The sequence below is a fragment of the Seriola aureovittata genome, chromosome 6, assembly GCF_021018895.1.
Source record: "Seriola aureovittata isolate HTS-2021-v1 ecotype China chromosome 6, ASM2101889v1, whole genome shotgun sequence".
Taxonomy (NCBI): Eukaryota; Metazoa; Chordata; class Actinopteri; order Carangiformes; family Carangidae; genus Seriola; species Seriola aureovittata.
The window spans coordinates 23,596,124-23,610,636 of NC_079369.1; the positions used below are offsets into that span (position 1 = coordinate 23,596,124).

Sequence of the window (14,513 nt, forward strand, 5' to 3'; positions counted from 1 at the left end):
GGCAACTTTATAGTTTCTCTCCAGCCGTGGTCCGGAGTGTGACAGGCTGGAGGCGGGCCTGGAATGACAGGTCTTTAAAGTGATTGGCTCTTGCTGTGTAAACAGTGACTTACCCTGGTATGACTCTCTGGACCTGAGGCAATGATAGGCTGTTGCTGCATAAACATTCCTTCCTCGTGTATTCTGTTGGCTTTCCACTTTTAAACGTAAGGTCAAGATGTGACGTTCAAGGCAGACTCGATGCCCTTATTCCTAAAATACAGTTCTGTTGAGGAGTTATGGAACTTTTCTCCACTTTCTTGTGTGTTTTTTTGAAATCATGAAAGCATTTTACAAACAGCAGCTGCACAAAAACATTCACAGAGCATTTACTTTACACCTATTTTACCTATTTGAAAACCACACAGCACCCACCACGTACAGCACGTTTAGCCATAAAACTGCCTGCTAGCCCTAACATGTGACAATTTCCGATGCACAATTGATTCACTGTGACTTTGCAACACTACCTGCAATGATCCTGTTCATTGGATTACTCACCCAGGGTGTGGATTTGTGAAGCATTGTGTCACAATGGCAGGTCAAGGTATTACAGTGGTTCAAAGATGATGATGGTGCAATATCCTGTTACTTCTATAGGTCATTTAAAAAAAAAAGAATGTGGGAACTGCTGAACCTGATTCCTATCACATTAACTTCACTTTATAAAAACAACTTGTAGTTACGTCCAACCGTGTTTTGTTTGTCAAAAGATTTCCATTCATCCAGGTGAAAACTTTTAGAAGCATTTAAAATGCATTCAAAGACCATATTTCATTTCAAATAACAGTGAGGACCTGCCTCTCAAATGTGGTTCAGTCAGTCAGAGACTGACCATTTATAGCAAAGGTTTATACAGTTAAATTTAGAAGATAAGGCTCTTTTTTTTTTTTTTTTGTTGTTTTTCTTTTTTTTTTTTTGAGCGAGCTCTTGAAGAATCAGCAATGAGGTGCTGCTAGGAGAACTGATCCCTCAAACACGTGCACGGACATAAGATCTTATTAAAGTCAACAATACCAAAAGGCTTTTCAGGAGGAGGCTGGAGGAAAAGCTTTTCTAGTTTTCATCTATCAAGTCCGCCTTGCACACCTGAATGCATGTCACCTGTCTCTTGGCTGTATAGTTTAAGCAGCATTGATGTTTTTGCCCACTGGATGCCTAAAGAACTTCAAAACAAACTGAGAAACATCACCAACGCTCTTTTAGCTGACGAAGGCACTGTGCAACATTAGCATTTTTAGCATTGAGATGAATGTTAGCCCGATATCCACTTGCTTTTTAGCTCTGTTCTTGGTCTCTACCAACTCCTGCGAAAATTATACGACTTTTTAGATGACTGTTGTCAGCAGTTTTGTGCTGGACAGGTAGCAATCGTTTGTTTCATCAAACATTTTTTTTTTTTTTTTTTCTAAAAATAGCCACCCGCTACTGGAGATGGTTTCGATAAGAGCACAATTTGTGGACCAGAATAGCAAACAATGCGTCAGAAGCTTATCACTACACGTGACATCTCCCACTTGACCATTGATCGATTTGTAATGTACAAATTCTGATTAATCAACCGAAATCTATGTAATAATGTAGTTTCATCGTGTGGATTTAGCATTGCTTTAATCTGTATAATGCAAAGTGTTGGGTTATTAGGACGTGGTCTTTTGCTGCAAATGTTTGCTACCTCACCCTGTCCCTGAATGTCAGCTGTCTAAGATCTACTCTTTAATACATTATAGGCGACTTCACACTGATTAAAGCTCCACAGGAACGTGCCAGATCTCATGCACCTAGCTGATTATCCTTGTTATGTGCAATACACTCTGTTGCTTTCCATTCCTTCTTTCTTTCTTTTTTTTTTTTGCAAATGTAGCAGGGTGTCAAATGAATGAAATGCGTAATCTTTGGGCTAAACCTGCAGGTCCGGTTTGTTATGCACAGTGTGGATGAGTAACTCACACTACATTCATTTGGCACCATCCCTGCCATGTTTCCACTGAGTCATTGTATGCAAAGCTGCAGTCATGAAAATATTTGACATTCTGTTATAGGAACAATTTGTCTGCATGACACTTCAATGGAAAAATAAACACAAAAAAATTATCAAAAATAACTCAGTCTGTGTTGATAAAGAGAGGTTAAACATGCAGTATGTTTAACTTAGCAAATAATAGTTAATTTAAAAAAAAAAAAAGTAAAGTAAAACTGCAACACATGATGGATGCATGCTTTCTCCGGTTAGTTAAAGAGGTTGTTTGTCAGCTAAAAACTGAATAACACTGCCTGAGAAAGTTACAATTTCAGCACAGTGAAGTCCTTATTCCAGTAACAATGTGTTCTGACATCATCATATCCCAGAAACACCAAAAGGGCACAGGACAGGACACACAGATGTACAGAAAAATCACATTATGTCCTGGATCGTCTGTGCCATAATGCATTTGCGTCACCTGCTGCGTTGTGTTGTGATTCTCGTTCTCTCTGTTGCACCGGTTTGGAGATCTACTGGGTGAAAACACGGTGTTCACCTCGTGTGTTTATTATGATGTGCAGACTGTGTGTAAGCAGCCGTCTGTTTAGAAGTGGATGAAGACCAGAGCCAAGTTTCCACTAAGGCATGAAGTCCGTCCAGAGGGCCTTACGCAGAAGGTGATTCCCAGCACTGGCTTGCAGAGTTTGTCCTCTTTGTGTTTGGAAGTTTCGGTATTCATAAAACCCTGCTGCACTCTTAACCTGTCTGTGGGGTTATGTTTTCTGCTCAGCTGCTATTAGTACAAAAAACAAAGTTATCACAAAGCTTCAAGTGCTGTAAAAAAAAGAAAAAAAAAATGGACGTGCACAACATCACAGATGTTAAAAGAGAGGCCACCAGCATGACTTTTAGAATGAGGACATATGTGCAAGGCAGTGGAGTTAATAACCAACACAATCAGTGTGTATATATACACCTGTCAGTCACAACATTATGGCTAAGCCGGTTTCAATGTTGTGGCGGAACTACAGAGTGTAGAAAATACCCACATTAACCGTCTTGGCCGCTGCGCATGCACTCGGCCCCAAAACAATCAGGAGGTGAGAAGAAATTCAAATAAAGCAATGGGTAGAAACCTCTCTGTCCGTGACTTTCCATTTTGGCAGCAAAGTCTGCAACTCATGATTAAAGTTCAACTTATAAACGTGGGATAAAAACCCCAACAAGACAGCTGCATGCATGGTCTGCAAACCAACACAAGTTCCTCTCACCTTGAATCCAGGTCAGAGCTGTGTGGGAAGCTCCGACACACCTGCTTTAACTTGAATATCTATTAGGATTAACTGAGCGGGACAGTTGAAATCAACTGTAACTGAATATTTATTTAATATTCATAACTGATGAGATAATTAAATCAATCAATGCAATTTAGGCTCAGATATTCAGAGGTGGTGCTTTAGGATCTTACTAGATAAGTCTTCATTGCACAATGCAATTCTAAGTATGTTTTAAGTATGTAGTGATAGATACCCATATATGTAAATATGTATACAGACTTTGTGTGAGTGTTGACCCCGTCGTCCCACACTGGACGATGCACAAGGGAATTTAATGAAAATTAAATAGAGGGTGGGGAATCAGCTCCAGGAAGATGAAAGGAAAAACACAAGGACAGAATTAAGTCTTTGAAGTTGGTGTCTTTCTTTAAGTTTAACTGCCTTCGTTATCCCAAACTCGGAGTTGAACTGATGCCCGCAGGCACATGTATCATTTCCTGTTAGTACAAATCAGTATAGTACATTCATTTCTTGTATTAGTGTGGAATAGGGACACATCAAATGTGTTTCCTCATTCAGCTAAAGGAAGAGACTGTACAGTTCGGCCAGTGGAGCGTTCTGCCACCACCTGTGTCCTCATTAGCATAGTTGTTGTTGTGTGTCAATTGAACTGCTGACCATGCTACGAGTGTGTGTGATTGAACTGGTAATGTGAGGGTTGATGTCATAATAACCTAAGTGCTATTTCCTCCTGGCCTCCTCCTGTGTACATGTACACTGAGACCAGCAGCGGTGTCACCAGTCTTTCCTGTACTTTACAGCGTCGGTCAGGTTAAGACAGGAGCAGTAGATTGCACCGGGGGAATACTAGGTTCTGGGATGGCAACAGCATCTCCACGGTGACGGATACATGCTCTGTTATGTTTCCTTGGTGTCACATTCAGGGGCCACTTCCTTCGGAGGACGTGAATGCCGAACCGAACCAGCTGTGCCCGCTTTTACCATTGCGTCATAAAAGTGCCGCTCCTGTTTCGTAGCAACCCTGAACTTAACTGTCTTACTGTGAACCGTCAACTGGGCTTAAACCCAACACTTACATTTAAAAGTGTAATCCCCTGGCTTTCTTTGCTGCCATATTATTATCATTATCATTATTTATCCGTTGGGGCCCAGGAAAAGAAGGTCGCATTTTGATGGCGCCTTTCGAAATGCGACAGCCAAGTAGCACCGCAGTCTTAAAATACAGCCGCCGAAGGATGCGGCCCCTGAATTGGGACGCAGTTATTGTGATGTTGTTTTATTAGAAGCAGAGCCCTCAAACCTTGTCACAACAATCGCTGACTTGGTGAATGCAGAATCACATCACCAACCGTACACTGGCCCAACTGTACAAAAAGAGTTCCCTGCCCACCCTTAACTATACTGCTAGGAAATTTCTTGCCAAGGGTTAGATGAGAAGATTGATACCACGCTCGCAACTTTGTGCTAAGCTGAGCTAATCGTCTCCTGGCTTTAGCTTCATATTTGCAGTACAGACGGTGTAAATCTTCTCATCTTACTCATGGAAAGAAAACGCAAACGTTTCCAAAAATACCAATGACCAAATATTAATGTCAATCCTCAGCAGCTTAAAATAGCTTCTGCATTTCACACAGTACGCCACACATGCCAATCAATGCTTCAGCAACACCATGGCTTGGCGTGTCTTTACACACCTATGACACCTGACGGCTACTTCTCTAATCCCCGTACATGTTGCCGTCATCATTATCATTCTCTGGGCTTTGTGCCACTAGGCGAGACCTTTAAAACCTTTCAATATGTTGACCACAAATAGCATTCCGTCATCCTCTTTTGTTCTGAAGCATTTGTCGTCAGTAGTAGTTCGCTAATTATATTGTAAAACGAACCAGAGCTCCCTCCCTCCCATTCTGCAGGTCAGAGTCCAGCCCTCATGTAGTGGATGTGGATGATCAATAAATGGTGGAAAAGTACTGCAAGCTGTCAGGCATCCGTATGCTTTAGGAGTGACAAGCACACTTGCACAAATTTCAAAAGGGGCATAAAGGATCAATAAATTCTTGCCACGAGACACTTATCATGTGCTGAAGACAGTTGCTCATTTAGCTGAAAGCGCTCCCACAGCCAACGAGCCTTTGGCCTCTCTCCTGGTGGTGGTTTCAGCCAGAGTCAAGGCATCAATTAGCAAATGCCTTCACATACAAAAACCACCAGCTGGTACAGTTACATTTAATGGATGAGCATTTTGAAAAGAGGCTGCACTATCCATACCTTTGGCTTTCCCGTCCACTCCACTAGGCGGAAGGAAACATGACTGATGGACGGGTCGATTTCCTTGTCCTCTCTCAAATAGCCAACAATGACAAGCCATTTGTGGGCGTAATGGCTACAATGAAAACTGTTCCATTTGCCAGCTGAGCTTTGGTGTGTTCCAGGGAATCCTGAAACCTGATAGGGTTATCCATCAAATGTTTTGTATAGTGGTTTCTTTGAAAAAATACCGCCTCATGGTTTTATGCCGCCGCCAAGCAGCCAAATTGCAGGAAATATGGTCACAATCTCCCCCTCATGAGTTACAGCATTTAATAATGACCAGAGGGCTTTTAGCAGAACATTACAATGTCACAGAGAAGTTGACCTTTGACCATTTGGATATACAATAAAATGTTATCACCTAATTTTATCTTTATAGACATTTGAGTTAAATTGTGACATTATTAGTGTATGAATTTGCCAGTTATGAACAAAATCGTGTTTTGTGAGGTCATAGTGTGCCACTAGTAATGAAATTCCCTCTGGGCATTCCTGATATATTGCATTCATAAGAATGTGAAATCACTGTGACCTCGAACTTTGACCTTTGACCACCAAAATCTAATCAGTTCATCTTCGGGTCCAAGTGAATCTAAACAAATTTCCTCAGGGTGGTCTTGAGATACAACATTCAAGAGACCAAAACCGTGTTTTGTGAGGTCACCGCGACCTTGACCTTTGACCACAAAATCTAATCAGTTCATCCTTGAGTCTAAATGAATGTTTATGCCAAAAGAAGTTTCCTCATGGCGTATAGAGGCATACAAATGATATAAGGTTTTATTCTTACAATCACTTTACTTTTGCAGCTTTTTGTAGAAGAAGAGTAAAATGAAGATGAGATATTATTTGAAAATAGTCTAGTTTCTATAGATTGAGGTGGTGAGACTGTTTTAGGTGAAACAGGTAAAAACCGCTATGAACTAAGTGATGATTCTTTTTTTTTAAATGTGCAAACTCAACAAAACAACAAGCAACACTAACAGTTACTTCCTATAGTCACGTACCATTACAAAACAAATGTCTTCTTACTTTTCAAAGCCAGTGTTCTACTTTCATTCACCTGTGCTTGAATGTTTGCATGGAGATCTGCAGCCTACATCTACCAGTTGTAGTTGGGGCACATAAAGGATGGTGGGGCCCAAACTACACAAACATTTCAATTCCAAACCTGTCTGGGTGTGTATTTGTACTGTATGTGGAGGCCTGCACAGAGAGTACATGCACAAACTGCAGAGGAGCCTCCCTTTTAACATCAGCTGACATTGAAAAATCCACAGCTCATGTAACTGATGGAGAGTCAGATTAAAACATATGAGAACTGGTTTATCTGTAGAGATGGAGGCTCTCGCCTGCAAACGCAGAGCTGTTCAGCAGTTGTGTTTTTGCAGCATATTGGCTTGACAAAGAGTTTCCACATAATCTAACTGAGCCCTGTTCAATAATAGATTTAGTTTTTTTTAAGAAGCACATAATTAAGCCGAAGAAATGTCGATGGGGGAGTAATTAAATCAATCACAGATTGTGTCTATATTACACTAAACTCCCTGGGATGGGCCGCCCCATCCCAGGTCCCCGAAGCATGCAAACCCCATGTTTGTGCATTCACTAGGGATGCAGGCATGTTTCAGAGGAGTTGTTAAAAAAAAAAGAAAAAAGAAGCTGTCACTTCTGCTTAGACAGTGCCAGCTACCTGCATGCTTATCTGCTGTTGTTTATTTTTCCTTTCCATGTGTTAAGTAACAAGAAGGAATAACTGCTGAGCTGTACAGCGGAAGAGTCTCCCAAACATTTGCAATCAATAATATTTTATGAGCTATTTGCATGAAAAATGACCTCACTTTATGTGTGATGCATTGCAAGTGCAAAGGTTTAACTTTCCGAACGAGCGTGGTGCACGATGCAGTTCCAGCTAGTGATGATCTTTAAACATTTGAAAGGTGTAGCTGTAGATGTGGATTCGCAAAAGGTTTCAGTACCTCTGCGGAGCAATGCATTAGAGCTGAGTGACAAATAGCTATTAGCCACATGAGCTAATGTTGAGGCAGTATAGTTAATGTCAGCTCACCAATACATTGCTGTCAGCCACATCCAGCAGCATTCTCTCATGGTGTCTTTATTGCTTGCTGTTTATTAGTCTGTAAAGGAATGAAATACCTCACCTGTGTCGGTATGTACTGTACCTGGTGCACAAATGGATCGCTCTCTGTAAAGGGAGACAATTACACTAATAGTCTCATGATGTACAAACCTTATATAATAATAAGTGATAGGATGTAAACTTGTATTTAATATGTCAATATAGAATATACCACAAAGGGAGCATGTGGAAATAAATGGAGCATTGGTTTTAATTCCAAAAAATAGTGAATGGCTCAGGCGTAGTCGGTAGCATTAGATGCATCCACATTTGTTCCAGCAGGATATTACATAACATCTATTCTGGATCTGTTAGTGTGGGACCAAAGAGTGTGCAGGAAAAAAAAAAAAAGAAAAGTATTTTAACACTGGCAGAGCTATGGGAGTTTCATTAATTATAAGGCTGCTCAGTTGGACAGCATTCCACTGAGCAATTGAGAGAGAGCTCATAGTCAGGCTCAGAGAAACTGACACAGAGAGATTTGTGGAGAAGAATTGACACACAGAATGAGACCGAACAGCATTTAACAAGCTCTCTTCATTTTTTGTCTTGTGTAAGCGTTTCACAAAATGGAGTCTATCTTCCTCCCTGTGGCACCACTGCAGTGCGCTGTACTGTTCAGCATCAGCAGAAACAATGGAACAGTAGAGTGAGACACTAACTGTGGTTTTAACAACAGTACAGCTTTGGATCATGTGTATTTGACTGATCACAATTTCAGCATCTGCTTGTGTTGTTTCTCTAAAGGCAGAGTGACTCATAATGCAATTGATGGAAACAATTAATATGAATCGCTGCACTAAACTAATCAATAGCATTTTTTTTTTGTTACATTTGAAAGACTAAGCAAAAGCAAAGCTTATCATTACTTCTGTTGAATAGCACAGTCTTTCATTTTGCCGTGTGGCTGCATTTCAGAGAAAATCTCATTTCTCACAATGACTGATTTCATAAGAAACTGGAAGTTCGGGCCTTCCTGTTTTTAAAGCAGTGTACATTGCTTGTGCACTTTATTTCCAAGTCAACAGATGCTTTTCAATGATAAAAAAAGGATAACAGGAAATAGCACGCACCCAGTCCTTTGTCGTATCATTTTTTTCATTGATGTAATTTCCCGTAAAGTTTGAAAACTGAAACTCAAAACCACTGAGTTAATGCTACTTCTGGATAATTTTTTTTTTTTTTATGTCTTATTATCATCGGTGGATTATTTTATCTCATTTATTGTAAATCTGTACTTAGTTCTCAGTTTGAAGCTCCGCTTTCTTGATAAGGGAAACCCAGATGTCTCAGTTAGAGGTCCCATATTTTATGCTTTTCTTGCGTTTATTTGAAGTGATCCATAAGAAGATATATTTGTGGTTTTAAGAACCAAAAAAAACATCTCAATGTAGTTTTACATCTCCTCTCTCATGCTTTTCCCTGAAGGTCTGGTAACAATAGGTCAGTCAGCTGACTGTTTTCTGAGTGACCGAATAAAAATAAATAAAAACCAAATCCTGCAAGGTTGGATGGTGAGTCCAGTTGGGCTGGGCTTTGGGCATGGTGACATCACAAAGTTACAGTTGTCCTGATGGCTCGTTTTAATGCTCAGTTTCTGATTATGGACTGTGTGCATTTCTCTGTGGACTGAGCTCTTTGATACTTTCACTGTATTAATATAGAACCTAGACCTGCTTTGTAACCAAAACATACATGGAAATCTTACTTTATACAATATGGGATCTTTAAAATGCTGAAAATGTTTGAATATGAGAGAGCAGGAGCACTATTTATGAAATAAAAACAAAACATTCTGTATATACTCTGTCACTTAGTAGGATGGAGTGTAAAGTCTGGCCAACAACTGTACTGTAGTTGCTTCAGTGAAGATAAGTTGTCGCCCACTATAACTTGGCACAGCCTTTATGTTTCCATCCTGATGCAGTGGAGTATTGCTTTAAACATACAACAGACAATCATTATGCAAACATCCCATTAATTTTCGAATACAATGTTTCAGGATCTATTTCACTGGAAGTGCGTTGCTGTCTTCTTTAACACAGACCACCACAGAAATCAGATCATAAAGCAACTAAAAGCTGCAGCATGAAACTTAACTTCAGTGGTGTTGTTAAAAATAGAAAAAAGTTCACTTACTTCCAAGTATGCAATTTAAATAATTTAATGTCATTCAAATCACTAACATCTTGAACAAGCACGTCAACACGGCAACAAACTTTGTACTCAAGTGGTGACAAGTAACAATAAATAACACAATGTTTAACTTTTAAGTTAACTTAACTATGAACTCCCTAAGAATACATTAAAACAACATGGTTTGGAAAAGCAGTAATAAGCCCTACTCTCAAGGTATACAAGGAGTTTTAACATCCTCTCATGCAATGTGAAACATACTATTTCTATGACATTTCCACTCAAATAGTTTATTACATAAAATCACAACTGATGACACTTCGGTGCTTAACAATTGGGTTTCGTCTTTGGTCAAAAGTCGTGTGCTGAAGCATTAAAATTAGACATCACTGGCCCTAACTGGGTAGTTGTTGGCTGCTCTAACGCAAAATTTGGTTCAGATTCCACACAAAAATGTACATGATGTCATGTCTGGTTAAGAATAGAATTATCCTACCTACTTTTACTTTAGTTGTTTGAAAATGATCAACTTAAAATATTAAATATTTGCACAAAATATCACCCACAGGCAGCTTAAATCTAAAAAAGAAAAAAAAAAAGTATAATTTTTTAAAACCCCATATCTAATCTGGAAAAAAAAAAAGAAAATATCCTTTTAAAGTGGCCCAAAACGCCTCTAGCGTAACTAAATGGCTTTCTGCAACCCTTTACTAAGTATGGCATGTGACTATTGAGTCCTCTGTGTGCTATGGATTTGTTGTCTTCCTTGGTGCTGTCATTAGATAATTGGCCAGCTCTTTTTGTGACAGCTTATTATTATGTGTCAGTGGCAGTGAAACGCTACAACTAAATACACACTATCTCCCGGACGCACGCACGCACACACACACATGCACACACACACACACACACACACTCTCCTATGTGTGTGACAGTTGATTCTTACATCCTCTATCTTAATCAGCACAGGAAACACCTCTGCAAAGAAGGCTGGAGGAGGTCTGTTGCATGGTTTGCTTATGCAGCTCCACGGTCGGAGCGAGCGTCAGCGGCCCCACTGATTCATTCGTCGTCAAAAGCTCCAAATTCGCACACCAACACAAACTTATCCAGTGCAAACACACACTACAGAGTCATTATCATTACGGCTGGTCATGTTTCTTCTTCTTCTTCCTCTTGTTAAACAGTCCTCGGAAGTGTGGTGCTCAGTGATCCTCCCATTACGTAGACTAAGGCACAGTTTGCTTCTGGATCTATAGTGACGACGGCGGGGGCGGCGTGAGGCCTCTGTATGTGTCCGTGTGCTGTGCAGGTTGATTCCCCTTCCTTCTTTGTTGTCAGTCATTTCCCTCGAAGGAGCTCAAACATTCCAGTTATGGGTTTTATGTCCTTCCTCTCTCTCTCTCTCTCTCTCTCTCTCTCTCTCTCTCCCCCCTTGACTGTGCTCTCATCCCTTCGTGGCGTCGGCGGCAAGGTTTTCCAGAAGAATTCTATAAATGTCCGAGCGGAGGAACCGCGGGTACGAGTCTCTTTCCATCAACCCATAAACTATCTTCTGAGCGTCGTCAAAGCAGTGCATGGTGGGAGTCTTGACGTTCCTTTTGATCTGCTCTCGGGTGTGATAGTCAATGTTGATCTGCAATGAGGCACAGAGATAGGAATGAAGGGATCTGAGCCAAGAGCGAGAGATTTGAGCAGACACTTCTCTGTGATACTCTGTCAGAGCTCAATCTGTATCTTCATTATTCAGTCTGATACACAAAGATTTAAGTACATGTAAGAGAGATTTTTCTGAGCTGTATTACCTCTTTAGGAGATTCTGCTTTGATGAACTGCTCGTAAATCTTCTTGGCTCTTGAGGACATCCTGAATGAAGACTTGATCTTCTTGTAGTCCTCACAGGTGAGCCAGAATTCAATATTCTCATCGCTGTATTCGGATTTGAGAAAGTTACGAAAGGTGGCCAGTCCATCTGAGGAAAGCACAGAAAACACGCCAAAGATTAAGCATCTGCAACTTCCCCTTTTTTCCTTTAATCTCTTATTCTCACAAACATAATGTTTACTCTTCTAGTATTATCAAGTATTCTCGTCCTTAGGGAAAATGCAACCTACATTTAGACTCGAGAAGCCTTTCCAGTGACTGTGACCATTGTTGGGTATCTTCTAAACTTAGCCTGCTGGGAGAGAATGCAAGTTGGATTACTCAACCAGAATCAAATTTGGGTAAAATAAAACTGAGGTGAACTGTGCAAGGGGCTGCAAGGACTACAGAAGCACGCTAATCAAGAAAGCATAGCAGATGTGCTTATCAAATCTTTACAAAAAAAAAAAAAAAAATTGTCAAAACCATGGGATATGTTGGTGTGCGTGTGTGCTCTGCCAAAGCAAACATGGTGTCTCTAGTTTGTTTGAATCCTTTCATGATGCCATAGATGGAAATGATAGGAGCAGGCTGGCTATTTTAAAACTGAAATGTATGCAAAACACTCCATAAGTCTCCTTACCTCTCAGAGCTTGACGAGTGTGAGAACATGCACTGGAGTCGGCACATAAAGTTCTTTCCACTGTGTAGAGATAAGAAATACATGAATATATCCCTGTTGGATTTACTGCTGTTAAATTAGTTTCAAGTGAGTCTGTCAAAGCATACTGGTGTGTTAGTAATTGGTGTAGTAAAGTTAGATGACATTATCAACTCTAAGCTATTTTGAGGAGATGCCATGAAGCATCCATAATATTCCTGTGTCTCTGAAAGGATTGACGGGACAACCCGGAATCCCTTTGCAATTGCATCACCTAGTATTGAATAGATACATTAACTGAAAAACTATTTTTCATCAGGCATCAAGTCGGCGCATTTACTGGAAACCCCGGCCTGGCGTTGAAGTAAAAGTTTCACTCACATGTTCTTGTTTCTCTTCCTGTCATCTCTGTCCATGATGAAGTGCTGTGTGTTGAGTGGTTCGACGATTAGGCTGGGCATTGTTTTGTTAAGTCCACACTCTCAGGCTCTCGGTCCTGGTCATGCTGCGGCTGAGACACACTTAGGAGGGTTCCCCCTGCGATGCGGCTTTATATACCAAGGTTTCCTGTTGCTACGCACCGGGGCTGCTGGGATACATCAGCAGCTCAGCCCAGACTGAAGAGGAAGCACCCCTTCCTCCTCCTCCTCCTGTTCCTCCTCTCCTCCTACCTCACTGTTAGAAACAACACATACTCACACTGTACTGAATGTATGCCTCCCTCCTCTTGATGCCTTACTCCCTATTATGTCTCGCTGCTTCCTTTTCTTTCCATCTGCTGTTGCAGATCCTTCCCTCCTCCTGACTGGACGAGCCAAACGGACAGCAGTCTCTGTGGCTGAAAGCATGCTGTGTTCACATTATTTTTAGTCTGACAGCACAGATGCAAATGACAGTAACAGTGACTGTGATAGGCAAATCGCGACCTTTGCCCGTTGTGTGTTTTGGTAGCCCTCTGAAATGGGACTGAAGAGTTAAGCCTGTTGAAAATGGAAGGATTGCCTCCTGGCTCTCTGCGATAAAAATCATCAACTTCAACATTTATCTATCCCGCAAAGGCTAATTCATTACAACTTGGCGGAAATTCATGCAACTGAAGACTTCAGCCAAATGTGAGAAAGAGGAAACAGCAAATTGATTGCAACAGAGATACTCCGTAAGACGACAGGAAGTTAGAAAGATTGTCAGAACGTCATATCATGATCATTCTCCTGTTTCCGCCGCAAAGTTATTGCTTTATTGTCCAAACCTTCCATCAAGGTCAAACTGTACACTGAGATCCCTCTGTGGAGGGTAGGAAATGCAAATCCTATTATTATATTTTATAAGGCTACAAGGTTAATTCACCTCAAAATGAAGAAATTGTAACTTCAAGTCACTGGAGAGATAAAAACAAGGTCAAGTGCTACAATAATGAACATGGAAACCATTGCCAGTGTCAACACTGACTCATACACATTTGACGGACCACAGCCTTGTGCGTCTGAGCCTGTTAGTCATTCAAGGGACTGGGAACAGACGACGAGCCGAAGACAAAAAACTGCAAGTTGTGTGAGAACTTGTAGCAAAGTGGACAGTCTATTGGCGAGTGACTAGCATTAGCTGAAATTAGTAGCGGTGACTCTTGACATTTCATGCTTCCTTCGAAATGTTACTGCTGTATGACAGATGTTTTGGCTGACGTTGAAGCAGAGGTCGCTGTACATGATAAGAGTTGAAGGGATTTACTGGCTTGGACAATCCATATCTTATTTTAAAGATCGGGGCCAGTTTGTACCAAGTGTCGTCTGACCATGTCTTAAGGGAAGTTTTTAGAGAAAATACGAGTGGCCACAGATGGGTGGAAATTCCTGCTTTCATAGAGAGGGTCAAGATGTGATCATCGTTCATGTTTGCACCCCTGACTAAGTTTCTTCAAGACTGGTAAGTAAACAGCTGTTAATGCTAACGTTAGCTCTGCAGAAATAGCTAAACTTACAAATAGGTCCAACATTGCCTGTTGTGCAGTCCTCAACCTGTGGCTGTTGTGCTAATGACGTACCACTCTCACAATATAACTCTAAACTTCCACATGGGAAAGGCCTGGGCTGAAGCTTCAAC

At 40.9% G+C, this 14,513-nt stretch overlaps 1 protein-coding gene across 2 annotated transcripts; it reads right to left on the bottom strand.

The window, feature by feature from the left end:
* Positions 1-9,901: 9,901 nt before the first annotated feature.
* LOC130171454 (regulator of G-protein signaling 21-like) lies at positions 9,902-13,047 on the bottom strand. 2 transcript variants are annotated; one of them, XM_056379477.1, is made up of 5 exons: positions 12,795-13,047; positions 12,396-12,455; positions 12,004-12,065; positions 11,695-11,861; positions 9,902-11,525 (listed from the first exon to the last, which is right to left on the bottom strand). In XM_056379477.1, exons 1-5 carry the CDS (start codon positions 12,872-12,874, stop codon positions 11,337-11,339), a joined length of 558 nt encoding a protein of 185 aa, XP_056235452.1. In that variant the 5' UTR covers positions 12,875-13,047; the 3' UTR covers positions 9,902-11,336. The 2 variants fall into 2 exon arrangements, with proteins under 2 accessions (XP_056235452.1, XP_056235451.1); XM_056379476.1 differs by having other exon boundaries at positions 12,004-12,068; positions 12,795-13,044.
* Between the last annotated feature and the right edge of the window lie 1,466 nt (positions 13,048-14,513).